Genomic DNA, 24,031 nt, shown 5'->3' with positions numbered 1-24,031 from the left:
AAACATTCACTAATGGTTATGGGCTACCGTGCTGCAGTGACTGTATACCTGCCACTCAGCTCAAGTGAAGCACTTATTTTTTATCCTCTCCTTTCAAGGCAACTAATCATCAGCCTGTATCGAACCATTTCTTAGAACTGCATACCTGGCTGAACAATAGACTTGTGAATGACAACCCACACAAAACTCACTAGCTTGTTCTGAACTAAGTGATCATTTGAAGAAAGCCTGAAGAGATTGTTGCACATCAATACAAAGCCATGGCTCGATTTTCTGGAGGGCACCACAGCTGGAGAAAAAATTAACTTGTGGAAGGCATGTTTATGTTTCTGAAGCAAGTGGTTATAAGCTCAGTTTGAGACTCACTGGAAAAATAACACTAATGTTTTTTTTAATTAAAAAAAACCCCCAGAAACTTAACATGCATTCTTTCAAAGAGATATGAAAAGATGCAAGTGCTTACTACTTCTTTCAGGTCTTTGTACAATTCTAGTCCTCTTCTGAATTCCGCTTTCATGAAGAGCCTTGAACCAATCTCGCAATCTGTTTGCAACCTCTCTGAACTCCAGGTCACTGCACACTGAAAAACAAAATGAAAAGCTTTGTAATTTTCCCGGGCTGCATATAAATTCAATCTTTCATGTTGTCGTAAACAAATGAACACTAACAGATAACAATTTCCCTATGAGTTATTTTCTCTTTCAATATTATTTACAATCCTCGGTATTTTAAAGATGCAATTTACATAGTGCTTTTGAAAAATGTCTAATGTATTGTTCTTCATAAGTAAAACTATTCTCAATTTCCCTACTGGTAGGAATACCTGTGACTCTCTCTCCCTATGTTGTGGTATATCCTGTGTTCTATTGTAGAATAAGAGTTCTTATTATTATTCTTCAGTAAGCATGTGGGGCATTTTTCTGGATGTGTATCTGTGCACTTTAGAAATAATGTGAAGAAATGGGACAAATTTCTACTCAAAATCTATTGGAACCTTCAGTCTACTGGAAGAAATTTGCAACTGGCTTGTAATTAAAAATTCAAACTTTCTTGGAAAGGTTTCACACATCTCTGGCTCTGGTTAGTGCCTTGATAGGAATTCATGTGGGAACTCTGTGCATACTACCTTGAGGACCATGATAAAAGGAAGTCAAGTCTAATGAACAAATAAACACATTCATCATCTGAAGTCTAGTATCTGAACACATTTGATAGTTGACAATATTCTAGAGGTGATCAACAACAGTGTGTATATCACAATGGTTTTCAGCTTTTCCACATGACCCCTTTTCCACATGAACTGGCAAGTTAATTGATGCCTGCAACCTTGTGCACTTTCTGCTAGCTGCACCCAAACCACTCACTCTCATCTATGCCTTCTAGCAGATCCCAGCTAACAAGGACAGCGGTTTAGTTTGGCTTGAGTTGTTGGGAGCATACACAGGCCTGCTGCATTTCCTCCAAGAAACTCAAACCCATCAAGAGCTCATTGAGTGCACAGCCAATCCAGGCCCCAACAAGAGAAATGGGGATAGGCTTGGGTTAGGAAGAGTAGCTGTGCTACTTTCTGCCAATTTGGCTGGAAGATCAGCTGAGCCTTGGGTCCAAAGTGAACTGTGAGAAACTGTGTTGGAATGTCCAGAGCAGTAGGCTACAGATTGGTGGCTGGGCAGCAGCCTATGCAACTGGTACAGCTTGAGGATAGTAGGTATGAATGTTTGGAGTCCTGGCACTCAAAGGGAGCTACAGCATTGCACATAAGAGATTACAATCTGCTCCCCATGGTGTAAGTACACCAATGCAGATTGCTAACCCCCATGATAGCAGTTCAATTAAGCTCTTGGGTTGTACTGCTGCCAGAACGCCAGATCAAGGTTGCAGTGTTACCAAAGATTTAATCTAACCAGCTAACTAAATTTTGGGCATAAATCATACCATTTATCTATCTCTCTAAAATGAAATCTTTTTTTTCCCATGAAGGCGTGCTGCTACTATTATACACGACATATTGGCCTGCATTGATTTAAAATAGGTCAAGATGAGGTAATTCAGACTATTATTTCACCCAATAGGTTGGCAGATGAATCTTTAATGACAAAAGACAGACAGTAAAGGTTGTGGAAGGTTAGACAGTAATCAAAAAAATGCATATTAAATCAGATGAATCCACTCAGGAACCTGCCAAGAAGTGCTTTTCCCTTTGTCTAATACTACTACAGGCGCTCTTGCTCTTACAATCAATTCTAGCAGCCATTAAAAGAATTAGTATGGATAAATGAAGTCTCTAGCTCAAAGGTTATTTTGTTCTATCATCTTAAAGTGCTAGAAGCTGACTGGGTTTACAAAAATCAGCATATTTAACTATGGATAAATGAATGAATTTAAAGTTCCCTTCATACATGTTTCATAAATAACTTTCATAATATATAAATGCAAAGAGGAACCAAGTGCTGAATTTGTTTTCACATAAAGTAAATGCTACAATTTGTGGAGTTGGCATTTGAATATAATTTACTGATTGGAAGTAGAGTTTCTGGAAATGCTAATCAGCATATTTTCCTTCACCGCTTTAATTTTCAGTGCAGAAGCTAATTGTATCCTTTGATACAATTGAATCAAAAGAGCAGGAATGAAAAATGTATTAAGATTTTATGCTAAAATATGCATCTAACAACACACAAAAAGGGGTTGTCTGAGCAAGAATCTGGGCAAACCTGCTCCTAATTAAGTGGTAATTGTATTTGTGCTCTACACTGCACCATTTCTGATAGACAATAGCAAATGGCAAGGGGATAACATTACAAAATTTTCTCCAGTAAATGACATTTAAGTTGGAAGACTAACAAATCATTTTTAAGCTGAAAATGGGGTCTTGGTGACTGTGATCCACAGAAAAGGCAAGAACAAATTAACCAAGAACCTCTGAATGATTTCAGAACTTGAACCATTGAACACATAACCTATTTATGTATTGTCTACTGTGGAATGTAAACTGAAATGTACACCTTATAACATACAAATGCAATAATCCTTCATTACTAATTAACTAATTTTAATTTCACAATTTCAAACTCTTTTGCGTTCATCTTTAATCATTATAGTAGCCAATTGCTTGTAAATTATTCCTTTAGCATAACCTACTGTTTTCCAGATCTGAAGCCACCTCCAGGGGTGCCCAAACTTTTTTCAAAGAGGGCCAGATTTGATGAAGTGAATGTGTGTGAGGGCCGACCACAGTCGTTGAGCTTTTTTTCCTGACCCCAATAATTAAACTGCCAGTTGCTCCCAATGTTACTTGGTACCCATGATAAGCCTTAGGCTAGTCCTGTGTGTTTACCGTTTGTCTTTCATCCCCTGTTTCTGTTCCTATACTAGTCAGTAACATCTCTCTAGTGTTAAACAGTACACTCTGCTCGATTCATCTTTTCATTATGGCCAATGACCAGTATCTCTTCTCAACCTTCTTGTTACCCTCAGATTCCTAACTATCCACCCACTCCCCTGTTCTTTGAAATAATTCTAAACAGGGTCATAAGAAGGAGGAGAAAAGGGAAATGATGTGGTTTTTAAGCAATGTCAGAAACGCAGCTACATAAGCTAGGCACCAAATGGCTCCTTAAACCAAAGTTACAGTCGCCAAAACAGAATGTCTAGTTGCCATTTTGGAGCAAGACAGCCCTAAAGTCTTATTTTTCAAATGATGGACTGGCTGTGATTGATTAACATCTGGCTAGTTCAGATGACAACCTTGAGCTAGGTTAAGGTCTAAAACATGGGAAGGCAAACTAAGGCCCAAAGGCCGGAACTGGCCCAACCGCCTTCTAAATTTGGCCCGCGGACGGTCCAGGAATCAGCGTGTTTTTACATGAGTGGAATGTGTCCTTTTATTTAAAATGCATCTCTGGGTTATTTGTGGAGCATAGGAATCCATTCATCCCCCCACCAATATAGTCTGCCCCCCTCCCCCTTAGAGAATACCTGAAAAGAGTTAGGGGATTTCATTGATTTGGTTGCTCCCTAAAGTTGTTGGGGGGGGGAGAGCAGAGGAATCACTGACAGCAGAAACAGCAGGTGGCAGCTTTAGTAGGTGTCCCCCCCCCCCAGTAAGTATTGGGATAGAACTATAGAACAGACCTCACTACATCCTGTCTCTGCCCCTGAAGGCCAGGTACATGCAATCCAACAGTTTCAGAGTGATAGGAAAAATGAAATGGGATAATTATGCCAGAAAACTATTACATCCAATTGAAAATAAGTGGGATGGTCATTGGTCTTTCTGAAACTAACTGGGATGGCATTCAACTCCCCTTAAACATTGTTTCCAAGAATATTCTCTTTCCCTTCTTTCAAGTGCCCCACTTTATCTGATTATTTTCAGATAAAGTTCTGCCCCTCTCTACTATGGAGCAGAATGTTTTCATACAATGAACTTGATCAGCACATGGCAGCTATATTTCATTAGAACAATTTTGGGTGGGAGGTTAAGTCTAAAATAAGGTGATCAATTCCTTAATTTCATTTATGGCCTAATCTTTTATTAAGAGATAAAACTTTTGTCAATATAAGTACATCTAATACTACATTTTTATAAACAGTATGCATTTTCTAGCCATCTGCTAACCTTTAAAAAAGTCTGATTTTAGGAATGCACCTTAAAATTTACAAATAAATGCAGTTTGATTTCTTCGCTGCTTAACTAAGCAAATGGGTTTTATACTCCAGTTATTCCATGTTATGAGATAATTAATATAAATACTGCTGATATACCAGGGAACTACAGCTGCTTATTCCTACTGCTTGAAATTAATGTTCCATAGAGGCATTCTGTCCATGATTAATGTATCATAAAATTTAAAATGATTTCAATTAAATTATATATTCATAAGAGAGATCTAGTCTTATTGTCTCCATACAATTGTCAAGGCAGCCCTCATTCAGTCATCAAGGCCAAAGAAGATTGTCAAGATTTACAACATGAGGAACTGATGAACTAGGGAAGAAATGAGCCACTCCTTCACCAAGTATAGTTCTCTGCTTTCCTTGCTTCTTTCATACAGTGGCTTGAGTTTGTGTGAAATCTATTTCTAGAACTTCAACCCACATTTGACAGTAAGTTAGGTCTACTTTGTATGATTCCACTCTGTCACACAGTGCTGTAATGTGTGCCAAGTGGGTGAGCAATTATGCAAAAGTGCTTGCAGTTCATAAAAAGTGGCTGAATAATATAGAGCGGTCCTGAGGGAAAGAATCAGCCTGAGCTGCAATGCAAAGTTCTGATAGGTGTGGACCCCAAATGTTTTGCACACACTGCCAACACTTTAAAAGGCATTCAGACATCAATTCCTTTCTTCATTTATCCCTGCCTCATCTTGCCATCTTAAGCACATCACTTCACCCAGCAAACCAAACTGATACTAAAGTGACATCCTCATCAAGGAGGCTAGAATCAGACTCTTAGTCTGCAAGATAAAGCTAGTCTGCAAAATAAAGCTATACATTTTGGTAATTCCTCTCATAGTGACAGATAGTTTCTTCAGCAAATGATGCATTTTATAAGCTAATTTCATTTTCCCCAATGCTCCACTACTTGCTGCTTTTAACATATCTCTCTGTGACAAAACACATACTTAAGACAAAAAAGGCAACCCCAGATAACTTACCCCATTTGTGCACACACACCCCTTCATGAAGCCAAATTCCTTAGCCTCGAGTACTGCCTTTTGCCTGGGTTTTACGCAAATGCCATATCTGCTGCTGAAGATCAATGACTTGCAGCTTTGTCCACACCATACAGCCTGATTCTACACACATTTACTCAGGTCTCACTGGTATCAAGGGGATTTATGCTTAAGTGTAAATAAGACGGAAGCTTTAGTTATATTCGGATTTAAGACTATGTCCTCACACTGGAGTACTACTGCTTCAAGACCTACTCACTCATAAGCATCAGTTTCTCTGGAATGTCTGGATATCAGAATTCAGCAAGTCCATGTTTTCCTAAGCTGCACTGCATTATGGGATATACAGTACTTATAGCAAACACATCACAAAGCATAATGGGATTTGTAAGGCTTTCAAATCTGGCTCACAATGGAAGAAAGGGAGCCAAGCCACAACAACTCTCCAAAGTAGTAAAAGTCGACCACCTTGTGCTATTGTAATGGTGTGTGTGTGTGTGTGTGTGTGTGTGTGTGTGTGTGTTGAACTGGACTAAATTTGCTCTTGGGAAATATATTTCTGTGACTTTTCTGCAGAACAGGGAGATTGCTGAAGTGTCGCCCTGGCCAGGTCTGTTAAGTATCTACTTTGTTATGTAAGCTGGGGCCAATGTCCTGCCACAGAAACTAAACAAATGGTGATTCTTCTGGAAGGGGGCATGCCTTTCTTTCCCCCATTCCTTGGATAAAGATGTTGCCATCAATATGTCTGTGTATGGAAGAGAACAAAAGATTGGCAGTCCTGAAACTGAGTCAGAAAGAAATAAGAGACCTGGCTTACTTTCTGTGATAAATCCAGTGCTAGAGCATTGTGGGTCCCCTAGAAGCCTAAATGTGAAGCAGAAGCTCTTGGGAGTGTTGTGAACGTCCATCTCATGCTTAGATTGTATACAGAGAATTTATGTAATGTAAGGTTTTATATCTTCCACAGAAAGAAACCTAAGGTACATGTAGGATCCCTAAAACTTATCAATACTCAGGGATTGGTAATGGATGGTAGCACTATGCTCCATTTTCTAATGGCATTAATACCAGCAACCATTGCATAGACCGTGCCATTAATGTTTCCTCAAGAATTGTTAAATTATAGTTTCATCCAAAACTGTATTCTGAATGCAGCTATTAATAATCATAAGATTGACAGTAAAACCATTATACTGCTTACATATTTGAAAACAAATTATTGGCTTCCCTGTTAAAACGTTTTTATATCAAGCCATTTTAGTGTCACATTGACGAATAATTTTTTCATGGAAAACACACACACATGGACAATGAGCTGCTAGGCAGTAATCTATTCAGCCATAAATTTGCTTGTTATTCATAAAGTATGAAAGATATTTGAACTAACTGGATGTGTTGATTATCAGCTCCATTGCCTTTAGCTGAAAGGAACTGTCAAATGTCATCAACCGTGAGCCTCTTTTCCCATTGCATCTTAGACTAGCAACATCTATTTCCTCTAATAACTGCATCACTACTCTGTACTACTTACAAGATTCATGAAACTGAGACTGATTAAACTGTCAATGATGACATCAGCACTTTGTCAGGAAAAGTCTGAAAATAATCTGTCAGAAGCTGATGCCTGAAGAAATACATGTTTCAACTTTTTTCTGTAATATCCAAGTGTATTTTGATAATGCTGCTAAAGATATCCTCGATTTTTTTCATAATGTAGTGTTTTGCATTCTAATATGATAAAGATCATTTCTTGTTGCCTGTTATGCTAGCTTGTAAGTAATGCAGCAGCTATCATGCAAATAACTCCATACATTTTTGATGTATTGTGGCACAATGCCAATTGCATACAACTTTCATCTCCTTTATGAAAACAGTATGTAGAAAATCTCTAAAAAGCAAACCCACTACTATAGCAATGTTGCATCAACACCACTGCACAATTTTGTCATGCCTTGACCCCTTGACAAATTAAAGGGATTTAGTCTCAGAAATGGATAAACAGTACTTTAAATTTGACTCCAATGATAAGAATGCGTAGACAACAGAGGCAAGCAAACATGTAGGTAGTGAATAAGGAACTATAAGAGTCTCATACACCTTGTCTATGAGTTTGACTGTACCACTAACTGCCATGGCCATCTTAGTAATCATACACTGCTTGTACAGTTATACAGAAAGCACAAAACCCATGCACCATCCTATGGTTACTTAAAAAAAAAGAAAAAGATGACATATTAAGATTGAAAGTCCTCCTCCCTCACTCTGGCCAACGCTCCTGGTTTGTTAGTACTGACAATATGGGGAGGAAAACTAAGCTAGCAAGGTAAGCTGCAGTTGAAACAAAGAAACAAAAAATAATACCACTTAAAAGGTACTTCCAAATAAATTGGTACTTAGCTGGGATTATTTTGAGATGGGGACCATTATTGAGATATAAAAGTCCTCCAAACGTTTGCATAGTCTTCAGCTTCCGCTTCTTCCCTCAGCACATATAGGTGATGAGTTTTTCCATAAGAACAATATGTACTGCTGTGAAGAAAATTCTCCTTTATTTAATAGCAGTTTCTCATTATGAACTGGGGAACTTATGTTTTAAGGCTCCCTCCAAACCAGGTAGTGAAAAGTCGTGTGTGCAAGGGAAGAAGGGAGTATGAGGGTACGTCACTTGTTCCTAGTTTGAGAAACCATGCCTTATTGGATAGTGGTAAATATGCAACTGTGTCACCGGAACAGACTTCTGTGAATCAGGACTTCCCTTGCCTGATAAAAGTCTGCTCCACGTGAATGGGTGCCCTTCCAGAGGAGATTCAGGGGACATTCCATCTCACCAGTGCATTCCACTGCAAAACAGTGGCTATCACCCAGAGAACATATTTAAAGTGAAACATAACCTGATATAAGCAGGAAGCTGTTTAACATCTCAATTCTCACTCAGTATTTTTAAATATTTGTCTCTCTGGCACATTTAGTGTTATAAACACTGTCTTATGTTGGACAAAATGTTCAGTGAACCCTGACATGACTCTGGTAGTGAACAGGTAGGTTCATCACCAGCTGGCTGTGTAGTCATGTGTAATCTTTAGCTCTGAGGCTAATTCTCATCCACCAGATAGCCTCTCATGACAAACTTCCAATCCTCAGAAAAATATATTTCTGAGTTTACTTGGAAAATATATATCAGCCAGCAAAGAATATTGTATTCTCAGTAGCCCATTTGCCTTTGATCCTGGTGATTATCCTGATACACATGATTCTTTTTAACTTGTGGCAGCCATAGTACAGTGGACTCATGCGGTAAGAGATGATAGGGTGATGGCAAGAGGCATTTACACCATGCATTGCCTTTAGGTTAGCCAGGGAATAGCACAAATGTCACAGCAATGACAGTCTTCCAGAATACTATGTGGTGAGTAAGATCATCCAGTATATTTAAGTGCCAGTCTAACCAGTCTAAGTACTGGTTGCTTATTACATTCTCCCCATCCCCAGATGCTTAGCACCCTAAACTGTATCATTGAATTAATTCTATCCATGTACAGGATTACTTGTATTAAAATAAAAGTTGTGTTGTTGTCTCCTCTCCTTCAGAGCAAAGGCTACTTGGGTTGTGAGATAGTTTGTAAATGAGAAGGAGCCAAACAAACGTATGGATTCAGACAACTATATCTACTGTTCAGTAGAAAACTTTTCAAAGGCAGAAATGTTATTGAAAAATCTGTCCTCTGCACTGCTCTTTTGAAGCTTTCTCATGTTGTATGTTTCCAGTGTTTTAACTGCTTCAAAAGAAAAGAATACAGAAAAATTATTCTGTTTCCTTTTTTGTTTCCAAGCTTTGTAAATTCAGCCTGGGCTTTGTTAAGAGGTGCATGCAGTTTCCCCATTTTTATTTGAAGAAAGGCTGCTTTTAGGAATAAAGTGACTGAGCTAAACAGAATGAATTGTGACCTCTGGGATATCCTTTAAATACATTCCTCCTGAATTCTATAAGGATAACTACTAGGAATGATCAACACCTCCAACGGATAAGATAGGTGAAAATAATGAAATTTCCTGACAAACATAACAGGCACATAAACCTGCTTAAAAGCTTTCATCTGCCCCTAAATCCAGATAAGGGCTAATCCTGCTACAAAGGCAAAAGTATAAAAAGTCTCTAGCGTAATCTCAGAGAAGAACAAACTATTTTGGAAAAAGTTGTTATTTGGTTTTATGGCTGTAGCCTTGGCTTAGTATCCAAGTTAAACCTGACATTACTAGCAAAACAATTTTAAAAAATAAGGATTAACTGAACTATTAGGTTCTAGCTCTGAAGAGTCTTATAGGACAGAACTCCTGCTCAGTATTCCAGCCAGCCAGCCAGCCATGCCCTTAATCCAGGATACTCCAATCCATTTTCCTCCCTCCTCCAGTTTGGGATTTCAGATATTCAGCCAGGCAGCCATACCTGTAACCAGGATATGCAATTCCTTCCTCCCTCCCTCCCTCTACAGCAGTCAGTCAGTATTTCATGCCCTCTGAGCATGCTCAGCCCATATCCAGCTTGCCTGCCTCCATTCAAGAACAATTTTGTATACTTCTGCAAATCTTAGGGTTTCATCAAGACTGTGTATGACTGCTGTCATTTTGGCTACATAATGATCTATGTTTGGAGAAAGAGCTTGCTATAAGTATATAGGATCTGAGACATTGACAGTGAAATATAGCAGTGGTTTGCCATAAAATTTAACACCGAAATCCAAAACCACAGAACCATATCTATTTAATCTCCACAGACCTACACTGACATCTATTTAAAGCAGCTGACCCCATCACTGCTGATTCTGACTACATCTTCCAGTTGAGTTACAACTGGTCTGGACTTCAAAAAATGACCTGTAACCTCAAATTAGTACAGAACTTAGCTGCTAGAATTTTGATGGGCACATCCAAAGTTGTTCATATCACACATATTTCAAAAGATCTACACGGGTTGTCTATTCACTTCCAAACCTAATTTGAACTTTAAACTGGATTTAAAAATCCAAAAAGTCTTGGGATCTGAATATTTTATGGAGCATATTACACCAGGTTGTTCATGTCTTCAGTTCTTCTGCAGACACCCTGCAGACATGTGCTATGTTTTGTAAATATACATGTTTCTACAGGGAAGAAAGCCTTTTCTGCAGTGGCCTTGACTTTGAAATACTGATGAAGTATACAGACATTGCAAGCTTTTAGGGATCAGTGAAGTTTTTCATATTTGCCCAGGAATGTTATCATTTTAGATTATTTTGCTTTGCTTCAGTTTGCTCTTTAGTTGCTTGGGTTTTAATTTGTCTTTGTTTGGTATCTTGTTATGTTTATTTGTTGGCTTTATGTTGTATTTATATGTTGCAAATTAGTTTTTATTCCAACTTTTCTACACTGTCTGGCATATTTTGAAGAAGTGTGGTTTAACAAATATTTTAACTCAAGTTACCATTTACAGAGCTTTCAAACCACTTCAAGATCTTTCATCAGTATGCATCAGTCAATATATGGAAACAACAGTAATAAACACAATAAAACCAATTACACCATTTGCAGTTAAAGCAAACAGTTTTAATATTCTATAATTTATTTAAGATTCCAGTTATATGAAATACTGCACCTCAAAAAAATTTACAGAGCTAGCTAAGTATATCATGGGACCAGAAAGGTTGGAACAATTTCTCTGTGAGCAAAGGCTACATTGTTTGGGGCATTTGAGTTTAGAGAGAAAAAAAGACATGCAAGAAGGTACCGTGACAGAGGTTTATATAATTATGTGTGGATATTTATAGAAAAAATGAATAGACTTTTGTTGTTGTTCCTTTCTCATAATCTTAGAACTCAGGGTCATCTACGTAAGCAAAATGCTGAAAATCTCAGGACATACATACAAAAGAAAATACTTCTTCACATAGGACATAGTAAAACAATGGGATCACGACCACAACATGTGGTGGTGGACACAAACAAAATAGTTTTAAAAGAGAAGAAGAAGAAGAGTTTGGATTTGATATCCCGCTTTATCACTACCCTAGGGAGTCTCAAAGCGGCTAACATTCTTCTTTCCCTTCCTCCCCCACAACAAACACTCTGTGAGGTGAGTGGGGCTGAGAGACTTCAAAGAAGTGTGACTGGCCCAAGGTCACCCAGCAGCTGCATGTGGAGGAGCGGAGATGCGAACCCGGTTCCCCAGATTACGAGTCTGTTGCTCTTAACCACTATACCACACTGGCTCTCATAAGAGGATCATAAAAATTCATGGATCATACGGAATAAGAAAAAACAAAACATGATGCCATTACAGCTTTCAATGTATAGCAATCTTGGGCATGAATGGGAAACAACATTTGTATACAGATGTACTGTAATAATAAAACTATTATTGCATAATCAATTTAATTTTATATATCATATTACATTTCTTCTATTTAAAACAATAATGATTTAAATTTTAAAAAATAGGTATTGCTAAAATGATTGTCCCAGTATCTTAATAAAATTATATGTTTGATGTAAGAATCACAAAGCCAATAAAAGTGCTAATTAAAACAATAGCACTCTCCATTACAGAATTATCATGCAGAAAATGAGATACAAGGTAGTTAAGCTACTAAGAAATAAGAAATTGTTAATTACTACTATAGTCCAGAATCTGATTATCAAGATCATAAAACATAGAAGTGGGATGCTGTGAAAAGCTATAATTTAAAAATAGAGTAATGGAATGAATACATTAGAAGCCACCAGTCCTGAACAAAAGCTCATGTGCAGTTTGCATCAGTACAAAGTCACAGTGCCAAACACCTTTTGTCCCCGATATTAAAAATTAAGTACAATATAAAAATAAAAACCTGCAGACTACTTGAAAACAGGAAAATGTAATGAATTGTATTACGGAATACAAATTACTTTATGTACCAAAAATTGACACAAACACAATATCTATTGTTATTATTATATGCATTTTATATTCTGCTAGTATTAATAATAATTACTAATAAAACATATTTAAATGTAAAACATTTATTCTCACCAATGCAAGAAGACTCCCAGACAATACAATGGGACACATCTGAACTTGATCAACATAAATTGAGATTGAACAAAAGTTTGTAGGCAAGGGGTGGGGGGAACCTGCAGCGCTCTGCTTAATTTCCTGTGGTGACATGGAGCAAAAAGTGCAGGGGTGGGGAGAGAGATTAACGCTGCGGGAATGCAACCCCAGAAAGGGAAGAAGGGTTCCTCACCCTTGTTGGATGCTAAAGAAAAGGTATGCTTCACAGCTGCATTGTGTAGTAGATAGATGATAATCATAATTTCAAATCTGCTACACATTGCAACATCCCTGAACTCATAGTTTACAATGAGCCTTGTAAGGGCCCAATTTGAATTGAATGTCAGAATTCATTTGTCTATATAGTATTAACGCCACATAAATGATGCCGATAGGTGCACTGGGATTGCAAAGGTGTGGCTCTCTCTGTGGAAGTTTCACACTGACCTAGTTTTGTGGTTGCTGTTGTTGTTGTTGTTTACTGGTTTGATCGAACCAGAAATTCACCTTTTAAACTTGGACTGACACATCAGTCTATAATCTTTTTTAAAAATAGAACTTTATTGAACAATCAGCATCGACCTACACAACCATACACAATAATATAATATATACAAACTATATACCGTATTTTTCGTCCCATAGGACGCTCCGTCCCATAGAACGCACCTAGTTTTTTTTGGGGGGGGGAATAAAGGGGAAAAAATTTCCCTTTATTTCCCCCCAAAAAAAACCAGCTTGGGGAAACCGAACCAGGTCGAGGAACAGCGGGATGGCGGCGCTGCGCCTCCCTGCTGTCCCCCGAGCTTGTGGGGCTGGCCGATGTCTGTCCGGCGTGCGGAGCGCTCTGCTTCAGGGTGTCCCGTGCGCAGGGCGGCAGGCTGCTATCCGCAGCATGGGGAGCCCTGCGGGGAACTCCTGCAGGGCTCCCCACGCTGTGGATGTCTGCCCAGCGCGAGGGGCGTTCTGCTTCAGGGCGCCCCTCGCGCCGGGCGTCAGGCTGCTATCCGCAGCGTGGGAAGCCCTGCGGGGAACTCCTGCAGGGCTCCCCACGCTGCAGATGTCTGCCCGGCACGAGGGGTGCTCTGCTTCAGGGCGCCCCTCTCACCGGGCGGCAGGCTGCTATCCGCAGCCTAGGCAGCCCTGCGGGAACTCCCGCAGGGCTGCCTAGGCTGCGGATGTGTTCCCGAAGCGCCGGGCGCTCTGCTTTCAGCGAGCCTGGTGCTCCAGGAAGCAGGCTGCTATCCACAGCCTAGACAGCCCTGCAGGAACTCCCGCAGGGCTGCCTAGGCTGCGGATGTCTTCCTGAAGCCTGGAGAGCAAGAGGGGTCGGTGCGCACCGACCCCTCTTACTCTCCAAGCTTCAGCAAAAGCCTGCATTCGCCCCAGAGGATGCACCCAGATTTCCCCTTTATTTTTGGAGGGGGAAAAGTGCATCCTATAGGGCAAAAAATACAGTACACATACACATACCTTACAGAAAAAGAAGAAAAAAGAAAAAAAGCACAGAGTAAAAGAGAAAAGATGGAATAAATAAAATAGACTTCCAATTACTCTCATTGTACTATTTCTTATTTCGTTATTTTACCCATCGTGCCCTACTATTATTATTGCTTTCCCAATTCTTTTCAAGATGTTCTATCACCAGTATTTTACAAAAATCATTCAAGATCAGCCAGGAGATTTTTGTTATCACAATGATTTTTCAAATACTTTTAAAATATTGTCCATTCTTTATTCACCTTCTGCATCAAATATCCTCTGACCTTCCCTGTCATTTTTGCAAGTTGTATGTATTCTATCATTTTAACCTGCCAATTGGTCCATAATCTGAAAGTGATTCCTACACTGAACTTCTGCTGAAAGCTAAGCAACACGTTTAGATGTATGTGTTTTTTAACTCCTCCTGTCAACATGGGGTGCAATCTAGGTTTCTGGTTGGATGGTTTATTAATTTCTTAAGATTGCCCTGCTAGGGTAGAGCTGGAAGCATGTTTCTACATATTTATCAACCCTAGGATTCAGCTTCTGAGCTGCACCTTTTAAAGGGTTTAGCCCCAAAATATGGGAAGCCCCTGTCCCACAGTACATGACAACAGGCTTAGAAGTCCCTATCCATGTAATTATATTCTAAATTTGTAAGAGCCAACATCAAATGTTTTAAGTTCATATAACCATATACCGTATTTTTCGCTCTATAAGATGCACTTTTCCCCTCCTAAAAAATAAGGGGAGATGTGTGTGCATCTTATGGAGCGAATGCAGGCTGCGCAGCTATCGCTGAAGCCAGGAGAGCAAAAGGGATCAGTGCGCACTGATCCCTCTTGCTCTCCTGGCTTCAGGGATAGCTGCATGAAGCCTTTTCAGGGCAAAGGGAGGAACGCTCCCCCTGCCCTGAAGAGGGTTGGCACGGCTATCCCAGAAGCCAGAACAGAAGAGGTATCACTGCTTTGCTGCGCAGCCATCCCTCTTGCTGTTCTGACTTCGCTTCACTGGAGAGGCGCTGCGCAGCTTTCCCTCTATGCGCAGCGCCCCTTCAGCGAAGCGGGAGGAGAAATAGAAGGGGCCCCGTTTCTCCTCCCACTTCACTGAAGGGGTGCTGCACAGAGAGGGAGAGCTGCACAGAGCTCCTTCAGCGAAGCGGGATGAGAAACGGAGCCCCTTCCATTTCTCCTCCCGCTTTGCTGGAGACGCGCTGTGCAGAGAGGGAGAGAATTTTTTCTCTCTTGTTCTTCTCCTCTAAAACTAGGTGTGTTTATGGTCGGGTGCATCTTATAGAGTGAAGAATATGGTAGCTGCCCTGACAAGACTGTTTATTTGGGAGAAAATAAACAGGGAGGAATGCAGCTCATTTCAGGGTAAAGTTTTTTTTAATTCTCTTTCTTTTTAGCAAATTATCAGCTATTTATCTCTAACCATTTCTTTACAAATGACAAGAAGACTGCAGTTAATTGTAAAGGTTAATGTGGCATAAGGCTGTGGAACAGGTTGGACACATTTTCAGAAGTAATTCTACTATAATTAGAGCTGTCACATTTATTGAGCAAAGCTGAACAGCCAGCAGAGACAAGGTTTGCATCATCCTTCACGTTTCTTTTTCTCTCAGATATTCTGAAAAAGAAAGAAACTAGAAAAAGCAGCAGTTTAGAAAAAGGATATAACATCTTAGCAAAGCAAATGCATTGCTAAACATACATCTTACAGTTCCGATCCCTTTGCAAAACTGTTTAAAAACTACTGTGAAGTGAGCAACAGATACTGTAATCAATGAACAGAAATTCTGCCTTTGCTTGAACATTGGTTTTCTGTTTTAGGTATATAGTAGCAGAATGCTTCATTTAAAAGGCTTTTGTTTTAAAAAGGAACTGTCAATCTAGAAAACCACAACTTATATGGAATTGCACGCATAAATATAATTGCTCCCTCGCTCCTTATAAAGCAACATTACAATTTCTGTACTTAGGAAATTAGGAAAATATTAGGATATTAGGAAAAAAACAGTGACTACCAGCTACACAGCAAAACGTCTTTTCAACCAATAAGGAGCATGCATTCTCCACCCCCACCCCACTTCAATAAACCAAAGCCTAGAAGATGGAGAGAATTTCAGTACACTAAACATGCACAAGCTGAAGGTGATGGTGCCTGCCAGATTCTAAAAACTCTTAATGAAACATTGGCCCTATCCCAGATTTGATCCAGGATTGGATCCGGGTCGGGCAATGCCTGGGTAAGCTGGATCAGAGGGGTGTGTTTCAGTCCTAACTATTACACAATAGCCCAGGTATGTTTCTTTTACATTGTATATATAAAAGAAGGAATTTCCATGCAATTTAAGGAACAAATATATCTGCATAAATATGAGTGTTAACAACATAAATTAGACAAAATAGGAAGTAAAATCTTCAATGAATACAGTCAGTGTCGTACACATAAATGGTTAAGATGGTGATTAAGATACTACTTTGGATAAAAAAATTAAACTACAAACTGGGGGACTGACGTTACAAGCTCCGGCATGTATATTGGTTTGTATTTTTCAGACTGCACTGCTGACCTACTCAACATAGGTTTCAGCCAGAGGTCGACAAATTTTGTCTGAGCTTGAAAGCCAACAATGATTTCTTCTAGTCATTTTGAGTATAATAAAAATGTTCCCTTTCCAGTGAGTAAGTACAGCCTACTCTGCCACATAGAAATAGGCACTTACAGAACAGATCAGTCCCTATACTCATCACTGCATATCCCCAACTTTCTAGCCTTCAATGCTACCCATACTTTCCTAGCAAGAATTCTATGTTCCGGAATATTCACACTTGCAGGATGTACATGGAATGATCTACAAATTAGAGCAAAACTCAAAATGGTGGTACAGTTGTACCTTGGTTGCAGAGCACCTTGGAACTTGTACATTTCAGCTCCCAAATGATCGAAAACTGGAAGGGAGTGTTCTGGTTTTTGAATGATTTACAGAAGCCAAACATCCGGCGTGGCTTCTGATTGGCTGCAGGAGCTTCCTACAGCCAATCAGAAGCCACACTTTGGTTTCCAAATGTTTTGGAAGTCAAACAAACTTCCAGAATGGATTCTGTTCAACTTCCAAGGTACAACTGTATATAGAGTGCAGCTAGTTATCTATTGCATGGCCTGAACCCCCGCTGGGATAGCCTGAATATACAAGCACAAATTGAGTTACTACAAAGTATTGTTAAACTGTACCCTCCAAAATGGCTATGGTGCAGGCCGAAGAAGAAGAAGAAGAAGAAGAAGAAGAAGAAGAAGAAGAAGAAGAAGAATTCTTATTGTATGGGTGATTAGCATGGAGGCTGATAGATAAGTGAAATGTCCAAACCCAGTCACTAAGCGCACTATAGAAATCTTTTGTTTCAATTGCAATTTTTTAAGGAATAATAATAATCTCTGGGCAGCTCCCAACAGAATATTAAAAACATCAAACATTAAAACATCAAATATTAAAAACTTCCGTAAATAGGGCTGTCTTCAGATGTCTTCTAAAAGTCAGATAGTTGTTTATTTCCTTGACATCTGAAGGAATATCAAAGTGTGCTTGAATTCTTTAAAAAGCTCTATTTTAGAGCCAGTTGACAATGAAGCTCAGCTCTATAGTTCATGTAAGTAATTGTGCAGAGAATTGTCTACAAGTACTGTCTCCCAGAGCACTATTTCCCCAATCCTCAAAGTATGGCTAATTAGTAGAACAAACATCATCAGAAGCCTCAATCACAGATCTCCTATATCAAATGTGAATACAAAACCCCTGGAGTGTTCAGGGTTTGGTCTTTATAAACATGTCCAGTTTTATGTCAAACCCAGTGTTAGCAGAAAGGTACGCAAAATCATTAAAGAAACAGCGGTGTACTATCATGTATTTTTTGTAAACTACCTTAAAACAAAGAGTCACAATGCTTTTCCACATGCATGGGTATAAGTGAAGAAATCATCATTGACAGACCTAATATAAGTGCCAGTACTTACCCCTTCTATTATTTCTGCCTTCACTTGTGGATTTATCTGAAGGGCAAGGGCAATGTCCTTCGCATTTCACTGAGATCTGTTTTCCTAAGACGCAGGCTTGATATTCTAGTTTGCACTGCAATAGAGAGAGAATGGCAATCTTCAGTGTAAGCATCATTTACATTTTTTGTAAATTCTAGTCCATTAAGTATTTTGAAAGAGATTAGGGTTACCCGTTTTGTCACTTTCTATTTGTGATTACAAAGGACTACAAAAGCCACCCATCCTAAAATGTTGTAGGATCACACTCTGAATGGATAGCGTTGATAAGTGCTGTAATTCATTAAAAGCCATGATGTAGAAAAATAGGACACCTTTACAAAAGCAGGTGTGCAGAACCTGTGACCCTCTATGTTGCTGAACCTCAACTCTCATCATCCCTATTGGGCAACGTTGACTGGGGCTGATGAGATTTGGGAGTCTAGCAATATCTGGAAGACCACAGATTCCCCATCTCGGTGCTAAAAAATATGTGCCTTTGACTAAAGAGGACTCCGCAGCCTTAGTAACTAATTTTTTTACAAAACAAAGAATGGCTGATGCCACACTGGACCGTGCGTATGAACCCTGTATGTATTTGCTTTGGCATATTTCTTGCCACTCTTCAGCTGACTTGATTGTTTTCTACTATGACCCCATAGTATGCATTTAAATAGTTCTTTCCAGCACCCACAAGTGCCACACATGCGTAATCTCAATTATTCCTACAATAACCCTGTATTTTTTTAAAATAATTTTTTTATTAATTTTCCAACATATATCAAAACACAACACAACTAACAATACACAAACAAACAAACATACAAACACGTATAATTTCATAACCTCTTTTTCTTAAACCTTATTTCAACGACTTCCCCATACCTCCCTTTTCTGCATCCCTGTTTTAAACTTTTCCAGCAACCCCTAATTTCAATTACTTATAATTCACTTTCTTTGATCCTTTTTCTCTTACCAAATTATTTGTCACTGCAATTCTGTTTTACATTACCCATAACATTTTAGCACTCATTAATTTTACAACAGTTCTTAAGATAAGTTTTGAATTTTTTCCAATCTTCTTCCACCGTCTCTTTTCCTTGGTCACGGATTCTGCCAGTCATCTCAGCCAGTCCCATATAGTCTATCACCTTCGTCTGCCACTCTTCCAGCGTGGGTAGTTCTTGTGTCTTCCAATACTTTGCTAAAAGAACTCTTGCTGTTGTTGTAGCATACATAAAGAACGTCCTATCTTTCCTTGACACCAATTGGCCTACCATGCCCAGGAGAAAGGCCTCTGGTTTCTTATGAAAGGTACACTTAAGTACCTTCTTGATTTCATTATAGATCATTTCCCAGAAGGCCTTGATCCTTGGGCACGTCCACCAAAGGTGGTAGAAAGTACCTTCAGTTTCCTTACATTTCCAGCATTTATTATTGGGCGTATGATAGATTTTTGCAAGCTTGACTGGGGTCATGTACCACCTATAAATCATTTTCATAATGTTCTCTCTTAAGGCATTACATGCTGTAAATTTTATACCGGTAGTCCATAACTGTTCCCAGTCAGCAAACATAATGTCATGACCAATGTCTTGTGCCCATTTAATCATAGCTGATTTAACCATCTCATCCTGTGTATTCCATTTCAACAGCAAGTTATACATTCTTGACAAATTCTTAGTATTGGGTTCCAACAATTCGGTTTCTAATTTTGATCTCTCCACCTGAAAGCCGATTTTCCTGTCCTGTTTGAAAACTTCATTTATCTGGTAATAATGAAGCCAGTCTCTTACTTTAGACTTCAATTTCTCATAGCTCTGCAACTTCACTTTTCCCTCCTCTTGTTCTATAATTTCCCAATATTTTGGCCATTTAGATTCCATATTAAGTTTTTTGACTTCCTTAGCTTCCATTGGTGACAACCACCTAGGGGTTTTGTTTTCCAACAAATCTTTATACCGAATCCAAACATTATATAGTGCTTTCCTAACAATATGGTTTTTGAAACCTTTGTGAATTTTTACCTTGTCATACCATATATATGCATGCCAACCAAACCTATTGTTAAACCCTTCCAGATCCAAAATGTCTGTGTTCTCAAGAAGTAGCCAGTTTTTCAGCCAGCAAAAAGCCGCTGATTCATAATACAGTTTTAAGTCTGGCAGGGCAAACCCCCCTCTTTCTTTTGCATCAGTTAATATCTTAAATTTTATTCTGGGCTTTTTGCCCTGCCAGACAAATCTAGATATGTCTTTCTGCCACCTCTTGAAACAGTCCATCTTGTCCACAATCTGCAGTGTTTGAAACAAAAACAACATTCTCGGCAACACATTCATCTTAATAACAGAAATTCGGCCTAACAAGGTAAGTCTCAAATTTGACCATATTTCTAGATCTTTCTTTTTTTTTTTTTTTAATAATATATTTATTAAAGTTTTCAAATAAAGCATATATTAGATAAGCACTTATCATTGTCCATTTAACATCTCTCAATTGTTACATGGGACTCCCCCACACCTCCCGCATACACTTACATCATTATTAAATTAATTTCAAACAAATTATCATTTAACTCATCTTAATTAATAATCTTAATTTGGTTTGACATATAATTCAGCCTTAAATCTAATTTAATGGTAGACAATTGTCTGCACTGGCATCCAATTCAGCACTCAGCCAAATTACAATATTTTTGTAAATAAATCTTAAATTTCCTCCAGTCTTCTTCCATCCTTTCTTCTCCCTGGTCTCGAATTCTGCCGGTCATCTCGGCTAATTGCATATAGTCCATCAGTTGCATCTGCCATTCTTCCACAGTGGGTAGCTCCTGAGTTTTCCAATTCTTGGCAATTAATATTCTTGCTGCTGTTGTTGCGTACAAAAAGAATGTTCTGTCCTCTTTTAACACACTCTGGCCGACAATACCCAGGAGAAAGGCCTCTGATTTCTTAGTAAAGGTGTATTTAAACACCTTTTTTAATTCATTATATATCTTCTCCCAAAAGGCCTTCACTCTAGGGCAGGTCCACCAGAGGTGAAAAAATGTTCCTTCATTTTCCTTACATTTCCAACATTTGCTATCAGACGAGTGGTATATTTTAGCCAGTTTAACAGGGGTCATGTACCATCTATACATCATTTTCATCACATTTTCCTTCAACGCATTACATGCAGTGAAGTTCAGCCCAGAGGTCCACAACCTTTCCCAATCTTCAAACATAATATTATACCCAATATCCTGCGCCCATTTTATCATTGTTGATTTTACCATTTCGTCATGTGTGTTCCATTTCAGCAGCAAGTTATACATTCTTGAAAGTACCTTAGTCTTAGGTTCTAACAGTTCAGTTTCTAACTTTGACTTTTCCACTTGGAATCCTAGCTTTTTGTCATTTTTAAACACTTCTTTAATCTGAGCATAGTGTAACCAGTCTCGCACTTTGTCTCTCATCTTTTCTAAACTCTGCAATTTCCAGTTGTCACCATCCTTTTCTATTATCTCCCAATATTTTGGCCAGTTGGCCTCCATATTGGCTCTTTTCCGAGCCTTAGCCTCCAGGGGTGACAGCCACCTCGGAGTTTTATTCTCCAGTAAGTCTTTATATTTTGTCCAGACATTAAAAACTGATTTTCTGACAATATGGTTCTTGAAGGCCTTATTTATCTTAGCTTTATCATACCATAAATATGCATGCCATCCAAACGCATTATTAAAACCTTCCAAATCCAAGACATCCGTATCTTCAAGAAGTAACCAATCTTTTAACCAGCAGAAAGCTGCAGCTTCATAATACAACTTTAAATCTGGCAGGGCAAAGCCCCCTCTTTCTTTCGCATCTGTTAATATTTTAAATTTGATTCTGGGCTTTTTGCCCTGCCAGACAAATTTAGAAATATCTTTCTGCCACTTCCGGAAGCACTCTGTCTTGTCTACAATCTGCAGTGTCTGAAACAAAAATAACATTTTTGGCAATACATTCATCTTGATGGCAGCTATTCGGCCTAACAAAGAAAGTTTTAGTCTTGACCAACTATCCAAGTCTCTCTTAATCTCTGACCAACATTTTTCATAATTATCTTTAAATAAACTCAGATTTTTTGCTGTTATGTTTACCCCTAGGTATTTAACTTTTTTAACCACATTTAGTTCTGTCTCTTTCTGAAGCTGTTCCAACTCAATATCTGTCATGTTTTTCCCCAAAACTTTAGTTTTTTGCTTATTTAACTTAAATCCTGCCACTCGACCAAAGTTTTGAATCAGTTGTAGTACTCTTTTCAAACTAGACTCCGGCTCCTGTAATGTCAGAACTAGGTCATCTGCAAAAGCTTTAAGTTTATATTGTTTCGCTCCGACCTGAATCCCTTCCACCAACCGGTCCCCCCTAATCATATTCAGGAGCACTTCCAGAACCGAAATAAACAGTAATGGGGAAATCGGGCAGCCTTGTCGTGTACCTTTTTCAATTTTAAACTCTTCTGTAACCACATTGTTAACTATCAGTTTAGCCTTTTGTTCTGAATATATTGCCTCAATCCCGTTCTCAAACCCCCGTCCCACTCCCATTTCTTTTAAATTCCCCTTCATAAATTTCCAAGAAATGTTGTCAAAGGCTTTCTCCGCGTCTATAAAAATTAAAACTGCTTTAGTGTTTATGTTTGTTTGTAAAAGTTCCAATATGTCTATGATGTTCCTTGTGTTAGTAAACATATGTCTGCCCGGGAGAAAGCCTGCCTGGTCTTTATGGATTATCTCACTTAAAACTTTCTTAAATCTTCGTGCCAAAACATCTGCAAATATTTTGTAATCCACATTTAAAAGGGAGATGGGACGGTAATTCTTGAGTTGTGTCTTTTCAGTTTCTGACTTTGGAATCAATGTGATAAATGCTTCTTTCCACGATTCAGGCGCCTTCTTCCCCTCCATTATTTCATTACTGACCTCCAACAAAGGTTGTATCAAATAATCCTTCAATGTCTTATAGTAGTTAGAGGTCAGTCCATCTGGCCCTGGTGATTTGCCCTGTTTCAGACTCAGGATGGCCTGTTCAATCTCTTGTCGTGTTATTTTGCCATTTAAAATTGTTCTATTTTCTTCTGACAGCTTTGCTAATCCATTTCTCTCCAAAAATTGTGTAATCTCTATTTCATCTTGTGGCCCTTGAGTATATAACTTTTTAAAATACCTCTGGAAGCACTTTCTAATCTCTCCCGGGTTCTGAATGTTCCTTCCTTCAACCTCTAAGTTTGTTACTGTATTTAATCTTTGTCTCCTTTTCAACTGCCAAGCTAGCAGTTTCCCACATTTATTTGCCGATTCAAAAGTTTTTTGTTTCATTGTTTTAATCTTCCATTCTATTTCCTGATTTATCAGCTTGGAATATTGCGCCTGATAAAGTTTGATTTCTCTCAGAATCGGTTGGGACTTCGGGTTAAATCTTAACTTCTTCTCCAACTCTTTGATACTTTCCAGAATTTTATCTTTCTTTTCATTTTGCAGTCTTTTCTTTAAGGAATTCTGTTGAATCAAGAACCCTCTCATCACAGCTTTACTTGCATCCCAGATAGTTCTTTTTTCCACCGTAGTGTTCAAATTAATCTCAAAATAGTCCTTTAAGGTTTTTTGGGCCTTCTTTACAATTCTTTGATCTCTAAACAGGCCATCATTCATCTTCCATCTAAAGGAGCCGATTGGGATCAATGTCATATCCATTCTCAAGGCGTTATGGTCGGAGCATGTTTTGGGGCAGATTTCCACCTTCCTCACCTTAGG

General features: G+C 38.7%; 1 protein-coding gene across 2 annotated transcripts in view; it reads right to left on the bottom strand.

Moving 5' to 3' along the window:
• The window catches only part of SPOCK3 (SPARC (osteonectin), cwcv and kazal like domains proteoglycan 3), a 122,758-nt gene that overhangs the window by 14,945 nt on the left and 83,782 nt on the right, over window positions 1-24,031 (bottom strand). For both annotated transcript variants that reach the window (XM_083631285.1, XM_083631286.1), the window contains 2 exons: window positions 18,241-18,355; window positions 464-580 (listed from right to left, as the gene is read on the bottom strand). In XM_083631285.1, coding sequence (XP_083487411.1) covers window positions 464-580; window positions 18,241-18,355 — 232 coding nt within the window. The remainder of the gene's footprint in view (window positions 1-463; window positions 581-18,240; window positions 18,356-24,031) is intronic.

Source organism: Podarcis filfolensis, assembly GCF_964270895.1.
Source record: "Podarcis filfolensis genome assembly, chromosome: 9".
Lineage (NCBI taxonomy): Eukaryota > Metazoa > Chordata > Lepidosauria > Squamata > Lacertidae > Podarcis > Podarcis filfolensis.
Note: the sequence above shows the minus strand (reverse complement) of the source record. Positions and strands in the feature narration are given on the sequence as shown.